Source organism: Ranitomeya imitator, chromosome 5, assembly GCF_032444005.1.
Source record: "Ranitomeya imitator isolate aRanImi1 chromosome 5, aRanImi1.pri, whole genome shotgun sequence".
Lineage (NCBI taxonomy): Eukaryota > Metazoa > Chordata > Amphibia > Anura > Dendrobatidae > Ranitomeya > Ranitomeya imitator.
The window spans coordinates 121,891,556-121,910,160 of NC_091286.1; the positions used below are offsets into that span (position 1 = coordinate 121,891,556).

General features: G+C 43.7%; 1 protein-coding gene across 1 annotated transcript in view; it reads right to left on the minus strand.

Moving 5' to 3' along the window:
• Positions 1-18,605, minus strand: part of TTC27 (tetratricopeptide repeat domain 27) — a 630,563-nt gene that overhangs the window by 462,368 nt on the left and 149,590 nt on the right. Inside the window, exon 5 of the mRNA XM_069769113.1 lies at positions 6,139-6,279. Coding sequence (XP_069625214.1) covers positions 6,139-6,279 — 141 coding nt within the window. The remainder of the gene's footprint in view (positions 1-6,138; positions 6,280-18,605) is intronic.

Consider the following 18,605-nt stretch of genomic DNA (forward strand, 5'->3'; position numbering starts at 1 on the left):
ACTAGAAGTCCATGTGCCGCTCAGTGGTGCTGTTTTATAGATAAATTGCCCCATGGAGAGTGATGAGCGATAAAATTGAGCTTATACGGAGCTGTGCTACGCCCGTGCAGCTGAACTCTTACACGGTGTCCTAGAGACAACACTATATAAGAAAAGGTAGGAAAAATGCTATCGGACTTTAGTCACTGTAAAAATAACACAAGCAAGACAAATAGTGTATTTTAACACATAAAAGATAATCATGCCAAGTAAATGGAATATAAATTGAGCTTGAATGTGAATATAATAGGCAAACTATGTATTAGCCTAAAATAAAGTAAAACCCATTACATTTTAGTCTTTTTTTTTTCTATTTGAATAATTCAAACAGCATATCACAATTTCAAGAAATCCGTCCGCATTGTACAAAGACCAGCTCTGCTAAAATGCAATTTACACTTTAAACAGCAGAGAATCTTTTATATTCTTTGGAATATTCGTTTTCTTTTATTATTTTTTAGATTTGCCTGAGGCCACACAGTCATGAGAAGAAAATTAAACTAGTATAAAATGCTCAGAATGAATCATTTGTATTCTCCTGGACTATTCCAAGGGCAGGAGACAGAGGGATTTTGGTTTGAAGAGAAAAATCACAAAATTACAAGTTGCCATACTTAAAGCAGGCCGACATACATGAGTCCAAAATGAAGAAAAAACAGAAGTGCACTCACCGATCCGGAAAAACACCAATCCTTTATTTAGAAAATGTGCAGGTGACAACAGGGAGAACGTGGACAGAAAGGACGACGGCCGTTTCGTGCTGCCGCGCTTCTACGGGTCAGGACCCGTAAGGATAGGTCATCAATGTAAAAATAGTGGACCAGCTCTTTAAGTAGGAGGCATTAAAACAACGTACAAGTGAGTAAAGGAGTATCATGTAAATAATACGATCTTTGGCAGGGGATAGTACATTGTATCGCTATTTAGGTGTAGAGTTTGTAACTAGGTAGGAATGATATACTCAATCATCTGTTCCCATTACTTTCTCCAGGCTAATGCCTAATACCCCGTTATAGCCTGATGGCATTGTTAGCCCAAAGTTTAGTAGCGTCTAAAAGCATTTTACTACTTTTTTGAGGCAGTGACAAAGCTAAGATGTCTGTTGTTTATCCGTTTGCTCAGGGCATAATTTCACGCATTTGCAACAAACATATTCATGTGCAAAGTAGAAAGTCACAAGCAGCGGCTTTTTAAATCCAAGATTTGCCAGGCTCGTGCGGGACTTTACACCTTGGCGGGCTAGCCTTTCATAACATTACATAAAGATCATTTCTCTGCCGTGTGATACAAATGGCTGCTCTGTGAACAGACGAATGGGAATCTTTCCCCTCCAAGAACAGGCCTCGTTTGACGCTCTCTTGGTCTGTATGATTTTTTCTTTCTTTTTTTTTTTTTACATAAAAGCAAGACATTGCCTCCTTGTTAAATGGGCTGTACTAAATTCTTCCTGTGTATCTCGTATGACTACACCCATTAAAGCATTACTTATAATGCTAGAGCGATCCAAGAGCAAGAAATCTCACAGTTTGGAATACTTAGGGGATGACCGCGTGACATCAGTTGCTGAAAAATGCATTTACTTTTTTAGGACAGAGGTACAAGTAGAAAACAGTTTGGCCAAAGATACGGTAGTCATTTTTTTCTCTAAAAATAATTACAGTACTAAAGAGAGTCAGCCCCAAGACACATTTTAAACTCCCCAGTCACAAAGGGGACAAAGCCCCTATAAAATCTTTACTGTATTAACTCCTTCACGCCGCGGCCAATTTCCATTTTTTCATTCTCATTTATTTCCTCCGCTTCTTCCAAGAGCCATAACTATATTTTTTCCGCCAATATAGCCATGTGAGGGTTTTTGTTTTTTTACGGGACGGGTTGTAGTTTTCAATGACATTGTTCATTTTATCATGTAATATACTGGAAAGTGGGAACAAAAGTACATCCCAATTGCAAAAAGGTCATTTCCACAATTATTTATTTATTTATTTATTTTTTAATTTACACTGCTCACTTTATGGTAAATCTGAACTGGCAATTTGATTTTCTAGGTCAGTACAATTACGCAGATGGCAAACATGCATAGTTGTTTTTTTTTTTTTTTAATCTAACCCCTTCACGCCGCGGCCCTTTTTCGTTTTTGCGTTTTCGTTTTTCGCTCCCCTCCTTCCCAGAGCCATAACTTTTTTATTCTTCCGTCAATATAGTCATGTGAGGGCTTATTTTTTGCGAGACGAGTTGTACTTTTGAACAACACAATTGGTTTTACCATGTCTTGTGCTAGAAAATGGGAAAAAAATTCCAAGTGTGGTGAAATTGCAAAAAATTGGTTTGGCTTTTTTGCTAGGTTCACTAAATGCTAAAACTGGCCTGACACTATGATTCTCCAGGTCAGTACGAGTTCATAGACACTAAACATGTCTAGGTTATATTTTATCTAAGTGGTGAAAAAAAATTCTAAACTTTGCTAAAAAAAATAAGCGTCATTTTCCGATACCAGTAGCGTCTCCATTTTTCGTGACCTGGGGTCAGGTGAGGGCTTATTTTTTGCGTGCCGAGATGACGTTTTTAATGACACCCCTTTTGTGCAGATACGTTCTTATGATCACCCGTTATTGCATTTTAATGCAATGTCGCGGCGACCAAAAAAATGTAATTCTGTCGTTTCAAATTTTTTTCTCGCTACGCCGTTTAGCGATCAGATTAATGCTTTTTTACTGATAGATCGGGCGATTCGGAACACGACGATATCAAATATGTGTAAGTTTGAATTTTTTTTGTTTTATTTTGGATGGGGTGAAAGGGGGGTGATTTAAACTTTTATATTTTTTTATTTTTTTCCTATTTTTTAAAGCATTTTTTTTTACTTTTGCCATGCTTCAATAGCCTCCATGGGAGGCTAGAAGCTGGCACAACTGGATCACCTCTGCTACATCAAATCGCTGGCTTGCTATGAGCGCTGACCACAGGGTGGCGCTCACAGCAGGCTGGCATCAGTAACCATAGAGGTCTCAAGGACCTCTATGGTTACCATCCTGAAGCATCGCTGACCCCCGATCATGTGACGGGGGTCGGCGATGCGCTCATTTACGGCCGCGCGGCCGGAAGTGGTAGTTAAATGCCGCTGTCAGCGTTTGACAGTGGCATTTAACAGGTTAATAGCGGCGGGTGAATCGCGATTTCACCCGCCGCTATTGCGCGCACATGTCAGCTGTACAAAATAGCTGACATGTCGCGACTTTGATGTGGGCTCAGCGCCGGAGCCCACATCAAAGGGGGAGACACGACATGCGCCGCACTAGTACGGCGCATGTCGTTATGGTGAAAAAAATTTGGAAATTTATAAACAGAAACAAAAATTGCTTGTGTTGCCATTTTTCTAAAACCCATAACATTTTCAATTTTTTGGGATATAGGGCTGTGTGAGGGCTTATTTTTTTTGCATCCTGAGCTGACGTTTTTACGGATATCATTTTGGGGTAGATACACTGGTTTGATCACCTTTTATTGCATTTTATTTCAGTGCTGCAGCAGTTAAATATGTAATTCTGTTGTTTATATGATTTTTGTTGTTATGCGGTTTACCAATCGGAATCATTTATTTTATATTTTGATTGTTCGGACTTTTATGAAAGCAGCGATACCAAATATGTCTGAGTGAATTTTTTTTTTCTTCGCCCTTTTTAAAACATGTTTCTTCACTTTTTACTGTATTTCTTTTCTACTGTATTTCTTCACTTGTGCTACACATAGAAGTGCTACAGCATTGCTGTGTATAGTGAAAATCATGGACTCCTATGAGCACCAGCTACCGGCTGGGCTTTCACAGAAATAACGTCATCACAGACATAGTGGTTTTCAGCAGACCCATCGATGCCCCGCAATCACGTCGCAGGCATTCCAATGGGCATATAGAATGATGCACTCCTCTGCCATTGCTCGTTATACGCGGCTGTCAGAGACTGACAGTGGTGTTTATCAGGTTAACAGCCACATGCGAAGCGCTGCTCAACCTGTGGTTGTTAGAGGCAGATGATGCCTGAATAATTCAGCCATCACCTGCCAAGAAAGATGCGGGCTCTACTTGCGAGCCTGTATCAAAGTCATCAAAGTCAGGGACCCGACATATGACATAACTGAACATCAAATGTTGACAAGGGGTTAATCTGTCCCTCCATTCTGCTGAAAATTCTCTAAAAAGGAACTGCCTAGATCCCAATCTTTGCAAATTTTTATAGTTTTCACAGGGGGGCGTAGCTAATATGTTAATTATGCAAAGCAGCCTAAAGACACGCCCCATAGAATCCTAGGAATTTTGCCCCCCTGTAAAAACCATAAAATGTGCATACTGGACGCACTAATTACAGGAGCACATATCTGTTGGAACATAAGAGAGATTTTAAAAAAGTGGAATAGTCAGGGGAGCAGGAAAAAGAACATAAGAGCAAAAACTGTCCACTTCTGACCGGTAGACAGGTCCTCTTTAATCCAATATTCTAATTAGAGCATGCATTCACTGTAGGAGTGCCAGGGTGCACACACTCATCTCTCCTCTCTGATGTGCCTGCTAATTACACAGCTACTCCTGGAAGTGCAGCAGAGAGCAGGGCAGGACTGAGAGGGTGTACATGCCGAACTGTCTCTTCAGCCAGCGCTCACTCCTGGCAAGCCAGCGCTTCCAATCACCAAAGAAGGAAGTGGTGGAATGTAAAAGGTGGAGGTGAATAGGTGCACTGAGCCCCTCAGCCACGCTATGGATGCCCCGAGCACTCTACTTACCAAATTGGTCTAAAGCGACAGATTAACTAAAAGGTATGATTTTTATAGGGGCTAAGTCCGATATAGGTAGGAAGTTAGTTCATCACAGTTTAGGAGCTGGCAAACTCCCTTTAAGGTGAATTAAGGTTAATGTTTTACATATTTATACTGTTTTGCTAAAAAAAAATGTGTCTTGTAGCTAGCCTTATGTTATGTGCATTACTGTACCACAGTATGGGGCCAGAATAAAGCACTAATTTGATGGGGCCTTACGGTATTGCCATGTGCCTTCGATTGAAACAGAATTAGAGCATTCTGTGATGTTTTCTCAGTTGGATTTGTATGGGGTGTGGCAGACACAATTGGAGCACGCGACACTATATAATGTACATTTGAGTTTTTTGCCCTAGAAGCAATACAGCAGGGGTGCACAACCTGCGGCCCGCTATGATATTAAGTGTGGCCCACCAACACCTGGCCACATAAATGCTTGCCTGGATGGCATTTACATGTAGTTTTAATTAAAAAAAAAAGGATAGCACACAGGCACCTCAATACCTACCCCTAAGTTTGAAGGGAATAGATGCCATAATCTAAGCTTTCATCTAACATACTGGATTTAAAAATCCAAGCAGTTCCCTAGATACACTATTTTCCGGCTAGTTTATTTATTTTATTTATCACATCCTGTCTTATGACGATTCATTTGAGAGCCCCCAACTCAAACGAAGAATCATGAGGGCAGAGGCTGTGGTCACTGGCATAGCCCCTGCCCCCTTCCTGAAACAATGTGTCCTCAGTGACATTCGTTTCAGGGACAAAGCGATGTGCACAGTGGCAGCACCCGCTCTCGCGTCGGCTCAGTTCTGCAGTAATGAGCTGGTAATACAGCGGTTTAACAATACCCGGCAGAGACCACTAACGTCACCTACGGGGGGCCACGCTGATCTCCTGCACGCCGGGTATTGTAACACAGCTGTGTTGTCGGCTCATTACTGCAAATCTGACCCGACAAGAGGGTGGGTGCTGTCACTGTGCACATCGCACTGCTCCTGAAATGAGTGTCAACAAATTGTCATTAAGCAGGAAGTAAAAAAAAAAAAAAAAAAAAAGACTAGCAGTTAGGGAACAGTATAGAATTTTTTACAACAAATAGACAAGGACTAAGATAAAATTTACTTTTGCCTTTTGGACCACCCCTTTAAGTAACAATATAATATAGAATACCTTGGAATAAAACAATAAACTGAAATGCATTTAAAAATCTGTTATATTTTCTTCATATATAATTGACAAGAACTTGTCCATGCTGGGCACGTAAAAAAGCTGCAGATCATTTCTTACCTGGAATGCCGCGAGTTTGTTCCTGAGGTTCACAAGGATTATTCTGGCCAGAAGTAAGAAGATTGGATTGGCTGTCAAGCTGTAGACTGATTCTCCATCAAGAACAAGCGTGCCCAGAATTGCAGCTCTCACAGTATTGCCCTGGAAAATAACACCAATACATATGGCTTACAGAATGTTAACATTAAAACTGTAACAAAAGAATTTAACTATGGGTTCAAGATGGTACATGAAGCATGGAAATAAAGTATTTTGAAGCTGTACATTTTCAAACACAGTAACAAAATGTCATCATTGTTAGTTTTACTTGATATATGTGACAGAAATCTGTAATCTTTATTGAACACTATTTAAAATGTTTTACAAATCAACAGTAAAATAAAAGATAAGAAACATTGTAATAGATCTTATTAGAGAAATATGCTTCTTGCTCCACTTATTACTTTTTCTGTAAAGTGTAACCGTCGTTTTAATTTTAATTTCACACATCAACAGTGCACATAAAAGTAAGCAACTCTGCAATATATCTTATCAGATAAATCTGCTTCTTTCTGTGCCAGCATCGATCAGTCATTAGCAAAATTCTCAATTCTTAGGTAAAATCTGTATTAAGTGAAGACAGACTCTCCCATTACTGAGATAGGGGTTGGCAGCTACTACTAATAATATTCTACACAGAGATAGGAGGCGCTAGAGGCAGAGCTCCTCCCTCTTCCCTTCTACATAGAATCTTATCAGTAGCAGCTTTTATCTTCTATCCCAATAATGGGAATGCCTGTGTCACTGGTTTACATCACAGAGGAGCCAGAAGACTACAGCGTCTGATTTCTCCTACTCCTGCACGGATTAGAAGCACTTCAAATTAAACACTGTAGATTTTTTTTTAGCAGTGCGGGGGTTAATCTGGTCTGTTGAGAGCTCCTGGAGATAAGGGTCACAGCTATGCACTGTTAGACATTCGCATGTCCTCTATAATCTGGGCCCTGGCTAGCACTCATGGTCAGAGCTAGCTTTTGTTGCATGGTTTGGAGGTTGATGGTGGTGGTTATTGGAGTAGGCGGTTGGTGGATTTATCTGTGACTGTTGGTAGGTTTTGAGTGTGTGATTATTTCCTTTCTTCTCCTACTTTTGTTTACCTCAATCCTCCACTCTCAAATGCATCCCTCTATTATTTGTGTGAATATTTGTATGTTTGGTATTTTTTGTTACCCCTGTCTGTATTATCTTGTTAGTCTTGGTTGTTGTGTTATGGTACACTACTACTCGCCTCTTCCCTGGGTGAGTGGGGTAAGGGGTACAGACTGAAGGCAGATTCAGGAGCTAAGGCAAGATTCGTAGCCCTGGCATCTTCACCATCAGAAGTAATCCAGGGAACAGGGCGAGCTAGGGCGCCCCTAGAGTTAGCGTTAGGGACAGGGAAGGAGCCCCTGGTCCCAGGCACCATACAACAGAGTAGTGACATTCTGTCTTCACTGAATACAGATTTTACCTAAAAATTGAGAATTTTGATGACTGATCAATTCTGGCAGAGAAAGGGGCATATTTCTCTGATATGATTTAGTACAAAGTTGCTTATTTTGACATGTACTACAGATTTATTAAATAAAAATTAAAATGACTGTTATTCTCATCTTTCACTCTTGAAAACTACCCAAATCCATCCTGCCCAGTGGAGAACTGGCAAAAATTAAGGATATGTGATATACTGGACAGAAATAGTGTTAATCCTCATTTGTATGCGCAACAACTTATTCTGAAAAGTCACCTATTAAAACGGTTGCAGTTTAAAACTGTTGTCTCACTCCCCACCACACCCCCCCCCCCCCCCCAAAAAAAAAAAAAAAAAAAAAAACTGAAAATGTGGTGTATGTGATAATCTAATAAAAACTATAATCATCATTGTATTCCATCATTCCAGTACAAGTCAGTCTGATGGTCTCCAGGCTAAATTACCTACCTATAATCCTGTCCCACTGTCCCCCACCGTGTGCTTCACTATGAAGCAAGGAGTTGGGAGGAGACAAGAGTATTTGTTTTTTTAGATATTTTAGCAATCAGCAGAGCTAACCCTGAGGGAGCTAATGATGACCAAACAATCAAAAAACTATAAAAGAATTAAAGGGGTTTTCTAGGCACACAGATTATTAAAGCAATGTAAAGCTTAACAGACAGGGCTGCGGAGATGGAGTCATGGAGATCGAGTCTGTGTCCATTTTGATGGAGTCGGTGTCAGTATAAAATAGCCCGACTCCTAAAATATACAATAAATTGGGTACAGTAGTACAATGCAGGATGTGCTGTAAATGTTTGCATGTTCTATTCCTGATCTAAGAATCTCGGCTATTAGTGGAGATTAATCTGTGCTGCCCTTTATGTACATGCTCAGTAGTGACAAGTGCTGTGGGTCAGAGTGGAGATGAATCTGTGCTGCACTTTATGTACATGCTCAGTAATGAGGCGGTGCTGTGGGGTCGGAGTGGAGATGAATCTGTGCTGCCCTTTATGTACATGCTCAGTAGTGAGGAAGTGCTGTGGAGTCAGGAGTGGAGATGAATCTGTGCTCCCCTTTATGTACATGCTCAGTAGTGACAAGTGCTGTGTAGTCGGGAGTGGAGATGAATCTGTGCTGCACTTTATGTACATGCTCAGTAGTGAGGCAGGGCTGTGGAGTCGGGAGTGGAGATGAATCTGTGCTGCACTTTATGTACATGCTCAGTAGTGAGGCAGAGCTGTGGAGTCGGAATGGAGATGAATCTGTGCTGCACTTTATGTACATGCTCAGTAGTGAGGCAGAGCTGTGGAGTCGGAATGGAGATGAATCTGTGCTGCACTTTATGCACATGCTCAGTATTGAGGCAAGACTGTGGAGTCGGAGTGGGAGGTTTGGCTTACCGACTCCACAGCTATGATATCAGAAATGAAAAAAACTTCATAATTTACTTGCAATTAAAATTCTGGTGTGTTCCTAAGTTGTCACACGTGGTTATGTTGACCTCCAGCTCCTTATTCCTGCTATAATCTGTTAAAAAGCAGAGTACAGAGATTTCCTGTCTGTGCTATGATTGGTTTAAACAGCAGCTCTGCAGTTTGCTCTGACATTTCCATAAAGTATTAATTTATTAGGTCATCAGACAAAACACGGAAAAGCATGTGCTCAAGCGAGAAGGCTGTTTCTAGTTCACTTCATGTCTCCATGCTTTATGCAATCTACTATATAATTGTCTAAGGGTCACTTCCGTCTGTCCTTCTGTCTGTCACGGTTATTCATTCGCTGATTGGTCTCGGCAGCTGCCTGTCATGGCTGCCGCGACCAATCAGCGACGGCCAAAGTCCGGAAGAAAATGACCACTCCTTACTCCCCGCAGTCAGTGCCTCTCGCCCGCATACTCCCCTCTGGTCATCGCTAACACAGGGTTAATGCCGGCGGAAACGGACCACGTTATGCCGCGGGTAACGTACTCCGTTACCACTGCTATTAACCCTGTGTGTCCCCAACTTTTTACTATTGACGCTGCCTATGCGGCATCAATAGTAAAAAATGTAATGTTAAAAATAATAAAAAACTAAAAAACCTGCTATACTCACCCTCCGTAGCAGCTAGCGCCGGCCGCCATCTTCCATTGCAGGTTCTGGTAGCAGAAGGACCTGCCATGACGTCACGGTCACGTGACCACGACGTCATCACAGGCCCTGCGCGAGAAGGACCTGCCATGACGTCACGGTCATATGACCGCGACATCACAGGTCCTGCGCTCATACCAACCCTGGGACCGGAAGCTGCAGCGGACTACAAGGGCTCCCTCGGAAAGGTGAGTATATGTTTTTTTTTTATTTTTTAACCTGTGACAAACCTGGCTGGCCAATATAATACGTAGCTGGGCAATATACTATGTGGCTCTGTGCTGTATACTACTTCGCTGGGAAATATACTACGTCGCTGTGCAATATACTATGTGGCTCTGCGCTGTATACTACGTCGCTGTGCAATATACTACGTGGTTCTGTGCTGTATACTACGTCACCGGGCAATATGCTACATCACTGGGCAATATACTACGTAGCTATACTACGTCACTGGGCAATATACTACGTCACTGGGCAATATATTACGTGGCTGCGCAATATACTACGTCACTGGGCAATATACTACGTGTCTGGGCAATATACTACGTGGATGGACAATATATTACGTGGATGGGCAATATACTACGTGGGCATGCATATTCTAGAATACCCGATGCGTTAGAATCGGGCCACCATCTAGTGACCAAATAAATTCATACTTCATGGAAACATCAGTGGTGAGTGCTGCTCTGTATCTATCCCTATAAGCTAGCAGTCACATAACTGAATGCAGGAGAGTGTCATGATAGCACATATTACAGGAATCAGGAGAGATGTTAGGAAGGAGAAACAGCAATTTGAGTAATGATTTATCCATCTTGAGACTGATTAGGAAGCTCAGGATAGTGCTTTTTGCATGTGGAGTGGCCGAACACTAAAAGGTGGGACAAATACTGCACTGCCTCTTGGAAATGTAGTCTAGAGGAAAATCGGAAGAGATGGCGGGAAATTCAGAACGTAAACAAGAACAAACTAGGATGGCTGCAGGGGCCTGAAAGGAAGATAAAAAACAAAAATAAAGGTGATAGAGGATTGATGACTCATTATAGGGACAGCCACGCTGTTTAATTATTATTTTTTAATGCATGGAAAACATCTTTAAAAGTAAACTCAGTGGGCTTTATTCATGAATATCTGTCTGTGTACAGCTTCTGCACTTTCAGCGTATATGCACTCTTCTTTATTAATATATTCTATACTAGATGGTGGCCCGATTCGAACGCATCGGGTATTCTAGAATATGTATGTAGTTTAATTATGAAGATTTCAGAATAATGCAATGAATACACAGGATTTTCTGGGTAAAATATATTTATTATCATTAAATTTTATTGCTCATAGAACTTAATACAATTGAATGAAATTATGAAACAGATCATCAAAATACATAAGCCATTACATGAATATCTAACGGAATTTAAATAAATCATCGAATAAAAGAAGTACATCGACACCAATATATATGTTACCAATATCAACCCAAAATATTTTTGTACACCATATTTTTATTGAATACCTTTTGACTACCTATAAGCAACTTTCCTTGTAACGGGGTAGGAAGAACTTGCACCTTGACGTTGGATCTCATTTTAACTCTTGAAAATGCTACGTAGAGTCAAAAACAGGCTCCGGTAGATATATGCCAACACGGTGAAGAGTTTGACCTTGTGACTTGTTAATTGTCATGGCAAAAGCTGGTTTAACTGGAAACTGTCGATGCCGAAGCCTAAATGGAAGACCGGTGTCTGAAGGACATAAATCAATGTGTGGAATGAACACTTCATCTCCTTTTCCTGATCCAGTGATCACTCTTGCTTGAATGACGTTAGAATGGAGTCCAGTAACAACAAGGCGAGTTCCATTACATAGACCATTTTTTGTATTTAGATTCCGCAGCAACATTATGATTGTTCCAACTTTGAGTTGTAGTCGATTAGATGTTCTTTAAAATTTGCCCAAAGTTGAGCCGGATTTGTAGGTGGTCCAAATACACAGATGTAGGCAAACAATTCACGAAGTTGCTTAGGCATATGTAGGGTAACTGCGTCTTCTAAAGTAAGTCTCCACACACTATCATCCAATAGAAGTCCTAAAGCCAAAGCTGCAGCTTTAAATGAGTCCTGCAATACTCCGTTAACTGTTTTCAAATCCTCATAACTTGTAGCTCCTTTGACATGCAATAATAACAGCCGAAGGCAATATCTTTCTTGATCCTTGACACTAACAGTATACATGCGTCCGATTATTCTGCCAACTCCTTGTTGTCTTGAATTCCAAGTTTTATTCCAAACGTAATGCTCTGGAATCTCTCGGTACAAATACTGCCTTGCGTTTTCGTCACGTTGGTTCAGCAAAAACAACTCCATTAATGTTGACGTCGTGCTTAAAGTTTTTGAGACATCATTGACTTCAGCATCTTCAAAGAAATAAAGCTGCTGTTGATTTGGTAAATGAATAGCTAAACGTATAATGGCATGGGACTGTGAATGCATTGGAAATGCAAACATCCTCCAAGCAGCTTCTGGAGCACTGATGTATCTTGAGTCAACAAAAGTTGATGATTCATCATGTGTCATGTCGGACGCTATTCACACTAGGGCGTCCGACAGACATCGGTAATTCTGTATTCGTCCACTATGCGCTCAGTGGCGCCGGCTAGATTTTATCTAGGTTGTCCGGGGTTAACCTAGCTGGTACTCGGATTGGAGGCTGGGGCATGCCCACGGCCTTTAAAGGGAACCTGTCACCCCGAAAATCGCGGGTGAGGTAAGCCCACCGGCATCAGGGGCTTATCTACAGCATTCTGTAATGCTGTAGATAAGCCCCCGATGTTACCTGAAAGAGGAGAAAAAGACGTTAGATTATACTCACCCAGGGGCGGTCCCGCTGCTGGTCAGGTCAAAGGGGCGTCTCTGGTCCGCTGCGGCGCCTCCCATCTTCATTACAAGACGTCCTCTTCTGATCTTCAGCCACGGCTCCGGCGCAGGCGTACTTTGCTCTGCCCTGTTGAGGGCAGACAAAGTACTGCAGTGCGCAGGCGCCGGGCCTCTGACCTTTCCGGCGCCTGCGCACTGCAGTACTATCCTCTGCCCTCAACAGGGCAGAGCAAAGTACGCCTGCGCCGGAGCCGTGGCTGAAGATCAGAAGAGGACGTCATGGAAAGAAGATGAGAGGCACCGCAGCGGACCGGAGACGCCCGTTTGACCAGACCAGTAGCGGGACCGCCCCTGGGTGAGTATAATATAACGTCTTTTTCTCCTCTTTCAGGTAACATCGGGGGCTTATCTACAGCATTACAGAATGCTGTAGATAAGCCCCTGATGCCGGTGGGCTTACCTCACCCGCGATTTTCGGGGTGACAGGTTCCCTTTAAATAGTTCTTCTGAACTTTGGGCTTCGCCGATTATAGCTTGTGTCTTGTGCCTGGTGATCTCGGTTCGGAGTGGTGGTCTTGGAGTGAAAATATCCTATCTGGTGGTGTATGATCCTTTGTCATTTCTCCTTCCTATATTCGTGTTAGTTTTGCCCTGTGCACATTATAGTGTTTTCCTGAGTGTGTTTGTGGCGTAGTGCGTTTTTGGTTTTCCCTGTCTGTACTTTCTGTGTAGGTTGGTGTGAGGATTATCACTAGGTGGAGGTTTCAGTTTAGTACTGAATCAGGAGTCAGGGTCAGGCCTGGCGGCCCAGACAAGTACACCATCAGTGTAATCTCTGGGAGAGGGACAGACAGGGTTTCCCTAGAATTTGGGAAATCGCAGGGGCCCGGGTTATTAGCTTTAGCCTACCTAGGCTCCCCGTGACATTATAATCGGCCCATATTTTTGTATTCCATGGATCCCATGACTTCCATAGCCCGCCATTTGGAGGCGCTGTCCCTACAGGTCACTGAGTTGAAGGTAGCAGTTCGGCAACAGGGTCTAGTAGTATCGAATGTGCAAGCTGAATCCGCAGGTAGAGTTGCTGAACCTAAGTTTCCGTTACCTGAAAGGTTTGCTGGGGAACGCAGTAAGTTTGTTACTTTTCGTGAAGCTTGCAAACTTTATTTTCGTATGTGCCCGATCTCCTCAGGTAATGAGGCTCAGCGTGTGGGCCTGGTGTTGTCATTACTCAACAGGGACCCCCAAGCATGGGTGTTTTCGTTACCATCTGATTCAGCTGCATTTAACTCAGTGGAGAGTTTGTTTTCTGCTCTTGGACTCATTTATGATGATCCTGACAGAATGGCCCTAGCAGAATCTAAAATTCGCGCTATCCGCCAGGGGGAGCGTATGGCGGAGGACTACTGTTCTGAATTTCGCCGCTGGGCGGTCGACACACAATGGAACGATCCCGCGCTGCGGAGTCAGTTTGTTCGTGGGGTCTCAGAAAAGGTTAAAAAAGCCCTCCTGATGTACGAGACTCCTGCTTCTCTAGAGTCCGCTATGAGTCTTGTTGTCCGCATTGATCGCCGTTTGCATCAGGGGGAGCAAGAGACGCCGCCTATGGGAGAGGGCGTAGGTACGCGTGAGGTTTCTGCAGGTGAGCCCACGGAGCCTATGCAAATCGCAGGGGTGTCACATGTTAAACATCGAGCCCCTTTGCTCAGGAAGCAGGGAGCCTGTTTTTGCTGTGGTAAAACTGGTCATTATGTAAATTCTTGTCCTCTGCTGTCTAAGAAAAGCACAACGGCGGAAAACTACTAAGCTCAGAGGGTGTGGAGGAGGCCAATCTGAGCTTATGCATATCCTCCATGGTGGTTTCTCAATGCATGCTCCCAGCCAAAGTTATGATCGCTGGCAAAGAACTGCCAATCACTGTTTTTGTGGATAGTAGTTCTGCCACTAATCTCATTCATGAGGAGTTTGCGCACACAGCCTGTTTCAGGATCGAAAAACTGCCTCATCCTATCCGGGTGGTTACCATCAATGCTGCTCCTCTCCCACAGGGGGAGATTACTGAGTTTGTGGCTGAGGTCAAACTCCACATTGGAGTCCTACATTCTGAGCAAGTTACATGTATGGTGCTCAGTAATCTTCCTGCACAAATGGTTTTGGGTTTTCCATGGTTATCTATGCACAACCCAGTGACTGACTGGAAAACTCAGGACATAATTCAGTGGAGCGAATTCTGCCAGGAGAATTGCCTGGCCACATGTGTGTCCGCTGTGACTCCTAGCATTCCTGAGTCACTGCTGGATTTCGCGGATGTGTTCTCAGAGAAGGGTTGCTCTGAATTGCCACCACATCGCCCCTATGACTTCACTATCAGGTTTAAACCAGGGGCCAATTTGCCGAAAGCAAGGATGTTTAACACCTCTGGTCCTTAGAGGCAAGCGTTAAAGGACTACATTGCTGAAAGTTTGAGCAAAGGGCACATCAGGCCTTCGTCCTCGCCGGTGGCAGCGGGGTTCTTCTTCGATAAGAAGAAAGATGGCAGACTACGCCCGTGTCTGGATTTCAGGGAGTTAAACCTGATTACGGTTCGTGATCCATACCCTATGCCACTGATGCCTGATTTGTTCAACCAGGTGGCAGGTGCTAAGTGGTTTACCAAGCTTGACCTCAGGGGGGCGTACAACCTCATAAGAGTCCGTCAAGGTGATGAGTGGAAGACGGCTTTTAATACTCCAGAGGGTCATTTTGAAAATTTGGTGATGCCATTTGGGTTGACAAACGCGCCTGCAGTATTTCAACATTTCATAAATGATGTGTTCTCGCATGTTTTGGGGAAATTCGTTATTGTGTACCTTGATGACATTCTCATATATTCTTGCGACCGTGATACTCATTTAGAGCATGTCAGGCAAGGTGTTACAGCTTCTCAGAGAGAATAAGCTTTATGCAAAACTTGAGAAATGTGTATTTTCGGTTCAGGAGTTGCCTTTCTTGGGTTATATTGTGTCCGCTTCTGGGTGTAAAATGGACGCCGCTAAGGTGCAAACGGTACTGCGTTGGGAATGGCCTGATAACCTAAAAGCGCTTCAGCGGTTCCTTGGGTTTTCTAAATACTATAGGACCTGGCTTGTCCGGATGGCGGCGGTGAAACATACTAACATACTGACCAGCCGATCCGCATGAATGTCCGAGGCTGGTACCCAAGACCTCTCCTCAGGCCCATAACCATGCCAGTGTACCAGGTATTGTAAAGTGTGGCGCACTACACGAGAATCAACCACCTTGGAGACTTCAAACTCTAAATTGCCATCCACCAAAACTGGAGGTGGCATCGGCGCCGCGTCCATGGAACCCACCACCTTATTTAATAAAGACCTGTGGAACACATTGTGAATCTTCTATACCGTAGGGAGCTCCAATCGGTAGGCTACCGGGTTAATGATGGCAATGACCCTAAACGGACCAATAAACCTTGGACCCAATTTAAGGGATGGTATTTTGAGTCTTATGTTTTTTGTGGACAACCACACCAAGTCAACCACACTCAGGTCCGGACCTGGCACACGTCTATTGTCAGCCACACGTTTGTACTTTGCCCCAGGTGCTGTTTCACTCTCCTCCAGACTGATGACAGTTGTGCTCCTAACTGGTCCTCCTCCGGGACGCTGGAAGAGCCACCCTGACTCAAAGTACAAAATTTAGGATGGTGCCCGTAAACACAAAAAAAACGGAGACTCCCCAGAAGATTCCTGGCGGTGATTATTTATGGCAAACTCAGCCAAAGGAAGGAACGTCGACCACTCCTCCTGGTTGTCAGAAACAAAGCAGCGTAAGTACTGCTCCAAATTTTGGTTCATCCGCTCGGTCTGACCATTTAGCTGAGGATGAAACGCCGACGAATGTGACAACTTGATCCCCAGCGGTGAGCAAAATGCTTTACAAAATTTTGCCACAAACTGAGAACCCCTATCAGACACGATGTCAGACGGGACCCCATGAAGCCTGACCACCTCCTGCACAAATACCTGAGCCAGTCTTAGCGTTAGGCAACGAAGGTAAGGACACAAAGTGCGACACCTTTGAGAACCGATCAACAATCACCAAGATGACCGTGTTCCCAGCTGAGGAGGGCAAGTCTGTGATAAAATCCATTGAGATCACCGTCCCCGTCCTGCTGGCACACTACTTCCTCTCGAGGTACCCAGTAGGCCATGGACGGAGATCTCCATGGATGGGGGGTAGCGCTCTATCCAGGGATTACATCTATTGGGTAAGATTCGTTCACAACTTGTGTCCCGGGAGGGGCGCTTTTCACTCCAGGTGGCATTTTACTCATGTTGCTCCCCTGGGCACTCCTCACCTTTACCCTCATTTAGTACCATTCCTTTTGTGCTGGCTTCTTCCTTACATATCCGCGGCCACAGCGGCGATATTTGTTAGGTATGGGATACTTAGGCTGGTTTACAAGAGGTTTTGGTTCTCTTTTGGGGGTTATTTTGAGGATTTAGGATCTTCTCCTTATATATCTAGATATGCCAACAATTTTGTTGCAAATATGAGTATACTGAGGGGGTAGCGCTCTATCCAGGTATTACATCTATTGGGTAAGATCCGCTCACAACTTGTGTCCCGGGAGGGGCGCTCTTCACGCCAGGTGGCATTTTACTCATGTTGCTCCTCTTGGCACTCCTCACCTTTACCCTCATTTAGTACCATTCATTCTGTGCTGGCTTCTTCCTTACATATCCGCGGCCACAGCGGCGATATTTGTTAGGTATGGGATACTTAGGCTGGTTTACAAGAGGTTTTGGTTCTCTTTTGGGGGTTATTTTGGGGATTTAGGATCTTCTCCTTATATATCTAGATATGCCAACAATTTTGTTGCAAATATGAGTACCGTATATACTCGAGTATAAGCCGACCCCCTAATTTTGCCACAAAAAACTGGGAAAACTTATTGACTCGAGTATAAGCCTAGGGTGGAAAATGCAGCAGCTACCGGTGAATTTCAAAAATAAAAATAGATGCTCCATACTGTTCATTATGGCCCCATAGCTGTGCCATATAGTGCTCTGCACCGTTCATTATGTCCCCATAGATGTACCATAGAAAGCTGTGCCATATAGTGCTCTGCACCGTTCATTATTGCCCCATAGCTGTGCCATATAGTGCTCTGCACCGTTCATTGTTGCCCCATAGCTGTGCCATAGTGCTCTGCGCCATTCATTATTGCCATATAGTGCTCTGCGCCATTCATTATTGCCCCATAGCTGTGCCATATAGTGCTCTGCACCGTTCATTATTGCCCCATAGCTGTGCCATATAGTGCTCTGCGCCGTTCATTTTTGCCCCATAGCTGTGCCATATAGTGCTCTGCGCCGTTCATTATTGTCCCATAGCTGTGCCATATAGTGCTCTGCGCCGTTCAATATTGTCCCATAGCTGCCATATAGTACTCTGCGCTGTTCATTATTGCCCCATAGCTGTGCCATATAGTGCTCTGCACCGTTCATTATTGCCCCATAGCTGTGCCATATAGTGCTCTGCACCGTTCATTATTGCCCCATAGCTGTGCCATATAGTGCTCTGCACCGTTCATTATTGCCCCATAGCTGTGCCATATAGTGCTCTGCACCGTTCATTATTGCCCCATAGCTGTGCCATATAGTGCTCTGCATTGTTCATTATTGCTCCATAGCTGTGTCATATAGTGCTCTGCACCGTTCATTATTGCCCCATAGCTGTGCCATATAAAGCTGTGCCATTGCTGCTGCAATTAAAAAAAAATGCCATACTCACCTCTCTTGCTTGCAGCTCCCAGCGTCCGGTCCCAGCGTCTCTCCGCACTGACTGATCAGGCAGAGGGCGCAGCGCACACTATATGAGTCATCGCGCCCTCTGACCTGAACAGTCAGAGCAAGAGGACGCAAAGACAGAGCGGCGCCCGGCGTGTGGAACGCGGACAGGTGA